This window comes from Aedes aegypti, unplaced genomic scaffold, assembly GCF_002204515.2.
Source record: "Aedes aegypti strain LVP_AGWG unplaced genomic scaffold, AaegL5.0 Primary Assembly AGWG_AaegL5_hic_scaff_1950_PBJ_arrow, whole genome shotgun sequence".
Lineage (NCBI taxonomy): Eukaryota > Metazoa > Arthropoda > Insecta > Diptera > Culicidae > Aedes > Aedes aegypti.
The window spans coordinates 37,628-47,593 of NW_018735434.1; the positions used below are offsets into that span (position 1 = coordinate 37,628).

A 9,966-nucleotide genomic window follows, 5' to 3' on the forward strand; every position below is an offset into this window, starting at 1 on the left:
AATAATTGGTGGAACAATGAGGGACTGACAATAAAGATACACGTGATGATCGAGCATAAGTAAATAAGTTTTGTAAATAAGGTGGAGGATTATTCAATATTTTGTAAGTTTGAATGCACATTCTGAACTTTAGATGAGTTGTGAATCCACATCCAAGTATTGCCTTTCTAAAGTTTGATATATGATCGTATTTTTTCAGGTTGTATGCATATCTGGTGACTGCATTAAAAACTAGATTTAGTTTATTTAAATTTTTCTTAGATACAAGACCAAATAGAACATCACCATAGTCGAACAAGGGCACTAAAAGTGATCTCGCAAGATGAACTCTTATATGCAATGGAGTGCAATGTCTCAAAATAACTAGAGAGTGCAAAGCATTATAAACTTTTTTGCACAAGGAATTAACTTGTGCGTTCCAGTTTAAATTACAATCCATAAGAAGACCCAGGTTTTTTACCACATCTGTATAGTTAATCAGATTAGCATTAACTCTAATCAGTGGAATATCTGTTAGAACTGTTCGCTTGGTGCGGAAAATTATAGTTTGCGTCTTTTTTGCATTTAGTTGTAATCCGTTTTGCTCACACCATATCAAGATGCGACGTATATCCATGTTAATGAGGTTTACAGTGTCAGAAATATTTTTATGATTTCCTGAAATGTATAATTGACAATCGTCTGCATACAAATGAAATTTACAGTAGGATAGTACAGAAGGCAAATCGTTTATATACATTGAAAAAAGTATCGGACCAAGAATTGACCCTTGAGGGACTCCACTTTCTACATTAATCGTTTTAGATTGTTGGAAGTTAAATTCAACATACTGGACACGATTCTGTAAGTAGGACCTTAACAGATTAATGGAAAGATTATCTATCAGGAAAATATTTTTCAGCTTTTTGCATAATAGTCGATGATCTATGGTGTCAAATGCCTTACTAAAATCCAGAAGGGCCATTATGGTAATCATTTTTTTGTCTAGAGCTTCTTTAATGTCATTTTCAATTTTTATCAAGGCAGTTACAGTACTGCATGTTTTCCTATAACCTGATTGCAAAGGACATAACAGATTTTCCTGGCTTAAGTACTCGTTGAGCTGGTTCGTAAGAATCGATTCAAAAACTTTAGAGAGAGCAGGAAGAATGCTTATGGGACGGTAGTCATTTACTGATACAGGATTTTCAATCTTACCAATTGGTATGACTTTAACCACTTTCCAGTCAATAGGAAACTCACAAGTGATAATGCAAAAGTTGAAAATATCTGTAATGTAAGGTAATGTAACGCAGAGGGACATCTTCAGAATTTTTAACGGAATGTTATCAACACCAATAGCATCACATGAAGCGGAAATGAACTCCTTAAGGACTTCATCATTGTTTACGCATCGGAAGGAAAAGTTTGGTTCGAGTTCAGAAGAATTGTTATTCGGATTGAACGAGATAGGAACATTATGGGATACGAAAAATGTGTTCAATGAATCGGCACATACATCACCACCTCCAATAGTAGTGTTTGTTTGTTTCAACCCCAGTCGTTTGATATTTTTCCAAAGCTGTTTCGCGGGAAGATCAGCACTAAGCTTTGAGGCGAAAAATTCTTTTTTGGTGCGTTCAACTTCACGATTGGTAAGATTGCGAAGGCGTGTGAAATTTTTCCATTTTTGAGAATCACTTTTATCCCGCTTCCAGCATTCATATGCGTCTGATCGATTTTTGAATAGTCGGCTTATGTTACCATTGATCCAAGGACTAGTCGGATTCGTAACTAATTTTCTTCTAAGCGGAGCGTGCGAATTAAGAATTGAAACAAATAGTTTGGTAAAACAACGGAGTTTTTCATTAACGTTGGTGCAATTATACACTTGGTCAAATGCAACACCACGGAGATCTGATATGAACAAATCAGTATCTATTTTGTGGTATTCTCGTGTATAATAAACTTCCGATTTTGCTTTTGAACTTTTGAATTTATAATCAAGACAGATAAAATCGTGGTCACTGATTCCCCCTGCCGACGATTGATAAACATTATTCACGTTGTGTGTGCAATTGCCGGAAAAAAGATCAATAGTCGATGAAGAATCAGATTTGTGACATGTAGGGTACGTCGGGAGCAACTTAAAAGACAAAGCATTCAAATTTTCAAAGAAATTCAAAGTTTTAGATGTTTTGATCGCTTCCAGGTTTATGTTCAGATCTCCCATCAACATTACATTAGGCTCAATGGAGGAAATTTCAGACAGAAGCTTAAATACTATTTCCAACTTAGAGTCATTCACATCAGGAGGTTTGTAAACAACTCCACAAACCAAATGAACGTGCTTTAATTTTATGAATAAATAATGAAATTTATCATTTTCAGGTATGGCAATGACTGAGAATTTAACATTCTTTTTCAAATAGAACGCAACACCTCCACCTCTAGATTTTGTTTTGCTATTTCGATCAGATCTTGTCAGTGTGTAACCTTCAAGTTCCACTGATTTATTAGTGTGAGATGGTTTAAGCCAGGTTTCAACAATTGCCAAAACACTTAAATTTGAATTTCCTATCAATTCACGATAATTCTCAACATTACAAATCAGACTCCGAGCATTGTGAACCCCAATACTGATGAAATTTGTTGAATGCTTTTTGAGTAAACATTTCAAACCCTGATAATCAAAGTAATGCAACTTGCTCTTTGATTCATAAATTGATTCAGGTAGAGAGGGAGCCAAAAGAGCAGCATTCAAGGAGGGTTCAGACAGAACTGGTACATTGGTGTTAGAGTTACTTACATTTATCAAATTGAGACTACGCGGTTGGGAAAACTCCCGTTTTTTGGCTGAAATTCACGAACTTCAACGCCTTCAGGCCAATAAAATGGATCACTGATTACTGATACAAGATCTTCTGAAACCGACAATTTAAACGATACGAACGTAAGTTCATTAACATTTCTGTTCCGCGGCACAAGTTTAACACAATTAAGAGTGGAATTATCAACGTTCATAGTTTCGCGTAAATATTCGATAACATCTTCTTCAGTCTGTTCAATATCGAATGGAGTTACATAAAACGATTTCATCGTAACATCACTCGTCGGTTGGCGCTGGCGCAGAGTTCGGTCATAGTTAATGTCATAGATTATTTATTTATTTATTTATTTATTTATTTATTTATTATTAGTCAACAGGTAAAATGGTCACCCCAATGACAAAATTCTTAAAACTAAGACATAAAGTGACGAAGTCAAATTTTTACTAATTAATAACATAATAATGGTTAAACTAGAAATCATTGCAAAATTTGTTTTTATTTTACCATTATTTTGTTATTCACCTCTACCCGGGAAGGTTGGCGCAAAAGTCAGTACAGGAAAAGGAAACTATTAGAAAACACCCTCACTTAACAGCCAATATGCATGGACATTATTTGTTGGATAGCTTAATCAATAAAAATGTATGTACGGTATTTCGATCGATCAAATCTTTATATTTTAGTTCAAGAACATATATTTCACTATTTTTTCATTTACAAAGAGCATCACAATTCGCTCATCGATGTCACTGACAAATTTTCTTCTCCGTCAGGCAGGTACATTCTGACCGGGGTGGAGGCAGAAACGGAAATTTGAAGCATTCCGAAAACGAAGGAAACGGTGGCTTCGCTCTGATGCAATCTCGGGCCACCTTTTTCGGTTCGCAACGGGGAGGAATTCTAGCTTTCCCGCAGCCGGGCATCGAAGTTCGCGGGCAGAGCTGGGTTTTCACTTTGAAGCAATTGGGAGCTTGCAAGGTAGGTGGGGGTTCCATGCAGGGAGTTTTGGTCGCGACTTGAAGCTTCGATCTCCGTGGGACCCGCTGTGGTTGGATGTCATCGCAGGAGAATTTCTTCGGTTTTGCAGGTTCCGGACAGGTGTGCCACGTTTTGGATGTTTCACTGTAAGATTCAGGCTTCTTTTCCAGGGGTGGCAGGGGCGGCCGTTGCCGGCAAACTTTTTCTTTACAAGCTTTCTTCTTGCTAAAATCGGTTAGGCCGTGATCCTTGCTTGTGGATGACGACGACGAGGGACGCACTTTTGCGAGCTTCCCGAGCGCTTCTAAATTTTTCACAGAAATTCCCTTGGCAGCTTCACTTAGAATTTTATACATCTTGAAAAAGATTCGTTGGTATGATCCGAGAAAAGTTTAACCCAGTATAGGAAAAAGATCAAAAATAAATGTCTATTGAACTTGTAGAGATTTTGACAAATTTGTTACACAGACTACTTGATCAGTTAGTGGCTTTGTTGCTTGGATCATAAATTTAAAGCTAGGTATGCTAGGGTATGCTGTTCCTATCAAGATCGTGATTACGATATTACGTGATTAATCGCTGTTAATCGAACATCCGTCGTTGAGTTTGCTCCCGTTTTAGTTGAAGATCTCGATCGTATTAAAAGTTGTTTTATCATCTGTAACTACCGATCAACTGTTTGAAGACATTTGTCTGCGTATTTCAGTGATATTTGTGTTCGCGTCCGAATATTCGCAAGGAATAGTCATCGAAATCTGTTATCGATTAAAAGTGAATTGGCTTCCATTCCCGCTTCAAAATGGATCAAAAAAAAGACTGTAAAAAGTGCTCTCTGAGTATCGATTTCAAAGCTGACTCCTATACGGTTTGTGAAGGTGATTGTGCCGGCTTCTTCCATGCAAGCTGCGTTGGAGTGAGCGAAGAGGCATTGTGCTTTCTTTCGTGCAACATCATCTGGATGTGTGACGAATGTATGAAGAATTTTCGGAGATGGAGAGACAGTTGCCACTGCGACCCTACCAATGCGATCAACGGAAAAAAGAGTTTGGAAGACGAAGTGGATCTCTTAAAAAAAGCTGTCGCTGAAATTAAACGAATCGTATCGAATACCGTAAGGGCAACTCCTGCGAAAAACGTGCCACTACTCCATTCAACGCCAATACCAATCTCATCATGCGAACTTTTGGATGGTACCAATGCAAATGTGGAGAGTGATGAGAATCAAACCACAACAAACGACGATAGCTTCTCGTTATTTTTAACGAATATCGACGAGAGTGCGACTGAGCGGGATATTCGTTCGATGGTTCTTCGCGCGCTGGATGCTTCCGAACCCGAGCACATCGATGTCGTAAAACTGGTGTCAAAATGGAATCAACGACGTTTAAGAGACTATGTTTCGTTCAAAGTAGCTTTAAATATAAAATGGAAACCCCGAGCTTTAGATCCGGCTACATGGCCAAAAAATTTAAAATTCAGAGAATTTGTGAATGTGATGCAAAACGAAACATGAAAACCTGATTTTAAGATTTTAGATTTTCGATCATTTTTGTATGTTTCTGAAGTTATTGATTGTTTGCTTCTGATTAATGTGAATTTAATATGAGCTGTGAAATGTATTGTGTTGTACATGATAGTGTTTTTGTTTTTCGTTTGTAATAGTTTGTTGTAAAAGCGTGATTTTTTTTTTTCATTCAGTGCGTAATTTGTAATTGTAATTGATGTTTTATTGCTCACTTAGTATTAAGCCATTCAATAAGACTTGTAGTCAGTTGAATTAAATAATAAATAAATAAATAAATAAAGAAAAGTAAAAATTTCTGCTCAAAAAATGGTCAAGAAATTTCCTACAGTGAGCTCCATACGCACTGACATTTCTTTTCGACTGCGTACTGCGATCAAAGAAAAATAGTTTTCTTGAGTATTTCTTGCAAGAAATTTCCTACGCATCGAGATAGGCGATTACTTTTCTGTTAAAGTGCATACTTCGCTTTACGCAAAACTGCAATTTTTGGTATTCTTTGCACCAATAGAATTTTGATTGATATTATCCATTTAGTTTAGCTTCAGACCGAATTTCTTGAGAGAAATGAAACATCTACAACAAAATTTCGCCGACGTTTGGCGGCCATGCAACTAGTGCTAACTTTGCCGAAAATATTGATGGTAAATGCATTTTGGGTCCCGATAGCCGTAGCGGTAAACGCGCAGCTATTCAGCATGACCATGCTGAGGGTCATGGGTTTGAAACCCGCTGGCCGAGGATCTTTTCGTAAAGGAAATTTGCTCGATTCCCAGGGCATAGAGTATCATCGTACTTGCCACACGATATACACATGCAAAAATGGTCAATCGACAAAGAAAGCTCTCAGATAATAACTGTGGTAGTGCTCATAAGAACACTAATCTGAGAAGTAGGCTTTGTTCCAGTTGAAACGTAACGCCAGAAAAAAGAAGAAGTAATACATTTTCTTTTAATTCCTTTATAAGTACTTTCAATCATTACATTTTTTCTGGTATCTAGGTGTTCTGTGTTTGGTATCTGGTAAAAGTGAATTATCCTTTTGATTGGCTTAAACTTAATGTTTATGTTGTTAACATTTTGATATCCCAATATTACATATAATTTGCCGTAGCTGTACTGAATTTGTAAAATGAATTACATTTACCTTCTTAAGCAAAGTATGCACTTCAACAGAAAAGTAATCGCCTATCTCGATGCGTGGGAAATTTCTTGCAAGAAATGCTCAAGAAAAGCATTTTTCTTTGATCGCAGTACGCAGTCGAAAAGAAATGTCAATTCAAATGGAGCTCACTGTAGGATTTTTCTTGACCATTTCTTTCGCAGAAATTTTTACTTTTCTTGAGCGGAACAGCATACTTAGCTTTATAAGAGAAAAAGTTTTTTAATGATCTCAACCTGCTATTTATTTATGTATTAAGCCTGATTTGCTGCTGGAAAGGAATCGCTAAAGAAATTTCTCGCCGATTCCTTGCAGAAATTTTCAACAGCGACTCCCATTTGAACTGACATTTCTTTTCAACTGCGTACTGCGATCAGAAAAAAGCGCATTCTTGATCGATTCCTTGCAGAAATTTCCCATGCATCAAGATAGGCCAAGAAATTACTTGTCAGCAGCGAATCAGGCTTTAAGCGTTACAAAAAATAATTTGATAAACCCTCGTTAACGATGTTACACCGATTTACTCGGTCTATGGCTGTGTCCCTCCAATTTCGATTTTGGCTCATATTCTCCAGATATTGTTGCACCTGATCAAGCTACCTCGCTAGCTGTGCTCCACGCCTTCTTTGTACCAAACGGATTCGACGCGAACACCATATTTGCAGGGTTGTTGTCCGGTAGTCTTCCAGCATGCCCTGCCCAACGCACCCTTTCGACTTTCGCCACCTTTTGGATACAGGGTTCGCCGTAGAGACTAACGAGCTCGTGGTTCATTCTTCGCCAGCACACACGGTTCTCCTGCACACCGCCAAAGATGTTCTTAAGTCGTCGTTCGAACGCTCCAAGTACTTGCAGGTCCTCTTCATGGCACTTAAATATGAAGTGAATTAGACCTGGATCACTTAAATATGGAGTGTCGTAAACCTAATTTTTTGAATATGAAGTGAAACGGTTCTGGATACGAAGAGAATCAGAACTAAATTACTGTAATATGGGTAAAATAAATCATACTGCATCGACCTAAAACTCTTAAATGTGTAGTTATTCAGGCATGAATTAATAGAATATCAAGTGATTCAGTGCAAAGTTACTAGAATTAGAATATGAAGTGAATCAAATTAAATTTACTTGAATATGAAGTGAATCAGATCTTATTCACTTGAATATGAAATAAATCAGATCTGAATAATTTCAATATGAAGTGAATAAGAGCTGAATAACTTGAAAATTCAAGTTATTGCCTATTGAAGACAGCTTTATAATTAAGACAAGTAGGTACCAGAGAAAAAAAAAACAATTTAAATGTTGACAAGAAATACTAAATTGAATCTAAATAAATACGTACGATTTTGAACATTGAAAACAACATATCCCGGAAAATTGCAGCCAAATCGGATGATATCGCCATATATTTAAAATCTTAAAGTTATTGAACACATAATAATCAGATTAAATATTTTAAGTTTGAAAATTAAACAGCTGGAAACAAATGAGAGTAAATTCAGTTTCTTGTTTCCATTTGTAAATTAAATTCTGCTTCCAACACTGCTTAAAAACTGCATCATTTGTTTGTCATTTTGCTCCGACGGCATTTGGTGCGGATTGTTAAATCATAGTTTTATTTTAATATTTTGTAAGATTCAATTTGAATATTCTAGATTGTTTCCAATTACGTAAAATGGCTCGTCAAATCACTAAGCTTGGTTATTTGGACGCCAAGAAAACCCTGTTTATGTTATGCGATCTGCAGGATAAATTCCGACCCGGCATGAAGATGTTCGACCCTGTGATTAAGAACACCAGCAAGTTGGTATGTATTCAGTGATTATTGTAGTTGAAATTCTATATTAAGCAAATCGAATAGGCTATCGTGGCATCCAACATTATTGTACTATGTGATTATGATAACATATCATGCGAAATTCGTGATTTTGAGGGTGAAGGTCAATTGAATTCCATGTCATATCAAGCTTAGCCACGAACCTCCATTATTAAAAAGAGGTAACGCTAATAAAATGCTACTTATCGCTCTTATATTATTTCTCGTGTTAAGTATCATAAAGGCGTAACTGCAGTGATCGATTTCCTTTCATCGATTTTCTCTTTAGCTAGTTACTTGGCCGTGGAATGTATACAACTAATATTTTTGGTTCAATTGAAAGTACTTATCATCTTTCGTAATACTGCATCGTAAAATGTTCCGAAAATCGATTGAATTTTTAGTATTAATGCAAAGACAGAAGTGATGGATATAATTCGATCACTGTAGAAACGTCTGTATAATTCTAATCGCGAGATATGTGTTTTTTTTAGTCATTCGATATCATCAAAGGTAAGACAACACATGGCCATTTATTAGCGTGGAACAAAACATTTGGTAATGGAAAGTTGGTACACATTTCCATCGACAGATTCTTATTGGAGTCGAACCAGTATGACTGTTATACAAAAGGGCTAACACGCTTATAAAATTCTATTATAAGTAAAATTAATATTACCTATGTTTTAGCTTCAGGCTGGAAAAGCATTGGACGTCCCATTGATTGTAACTGAACATTATCCGGAGAAGCTGGGTCATATCGTTAAGGACTTGGACATCAAACATGCTAAAGGAATTTACGCAAAGACTCTATTCAGCATGATGACTCCAGAAGTTCATAATAAGATCAAGGAACTATTCCCAAACAATCTGGAAACCGTTGTTCTCTTCGGACTTGAATCGCACATTTGTGTGGAACAAACGGCTATGGATTTGCTGGATAATGGATATGCCGTCCATGTGGTGGCCGATTGTTCCTTGTCACGCACACTGGAGGACCGCAAATTGGCTCTGGAACGTCTGAAGCAATATGGATGTTTCGTGTCTACTAGTGAAAATGTTATTTTCAAACTAATGAGAGACAAGCAGCACCCAGCCTTTGACAGTGTTAAGGGTTTAGTACGTGAGCCATCAGTAGATACCGAACTATCGAAATTGTGAATGAAACGGTATGATGAATGGGACTTCACATGGCATTTATATTTTTGAAAAGCGTTACATTTGTTTTGTATAATGAAATTATATGAAGATATGGATGAAGTTTGTGATCTTCTTGGAATATATATGTTGCTCCATAATATTGTTGTAATTTTTATTTCTACTTCAAACAATCTTTTGTTCCGAAATCCAGTTCAGTCATAAACATCACTTTTTGTCAACAATATATAACATTTCATTTGACATAGCAGTTCAGGTTTCATAAGTGAATTCAATTCACCTGCTTACATGAAATAAAAAGCGCTTTTGATATACTAAACCTCACCTATCCGAAACACAAAAAGCACTTATTCTGACAATAAAAAATGGATTAATTTTAAACTATTTTTTTACGACATTTGTTCCAAATTAACAACATTAGATATTCTATGTGATTCATTAGTACCAGTGAGAAAGCTTCAGAATCATTTTCAAAAGTATATTTTGCTTTCTTACTGGTATTACAACAGCTTGTATA

At 36.4% G+C, this 9,966-nt stretch overlaps 2 protein-coding genes across 3 annotated transcripts; one reads left to right on the forward strand and one right to left on the reverse strand.

Annotated features, from left to right (window-relative positions):
- Positions 1 to 3,556: 3,556 nt before the first annotated feature.
- Positions 3,557 to 4,144, reverse strand: LOC110680875. The gene has a single exon (XM_021856665.1). It carries the CDS (start codon positions 4,142 to 4,144, stop codon positions 3,557 to 3,559), a length of 588 nt encoding a protein of 195 aa, XP_021712357.1.
- Positions 4,145 to 7,998: 3,854 nt separating this feature from the next.
- On the forward strand, positions 7,999 to 9,589 carry LOC5570643 (isochorismatase domain-containing protein 1). 2 transcript variants are annotated; one of them, XM_011494649.2, is made up of 3 exons: positions 7,999 to 8,067; positions 8,131 to 8,282; positions 8,982 to 9,589. In XM_011494649.2, the coding sequence occupies exons 2-3, from the start codon at positions 8,151 to 8,153 to the stop codon at positions 9,450 to 9,452; spliced, it is 603 nt and encodes a 200-aa protein (XP_011492951.1). In that variant the 5' UTR covers positions 7,999 to 8,067; positions 8,131 to 8,150; the 3' UTR covers positions 9,453 to 9,589. The 2 variants fall into 2 exon arrangements, with proteins under 2 accessions (XP_011492951.1, XP_001653279.1); XM_001653229.2 differs by having other exon boundaries at positions 8,026 to 8,282.
- The last annotated feature ends 377 nt before the right edge of the window (positions 9,590 to 9,966 follow it).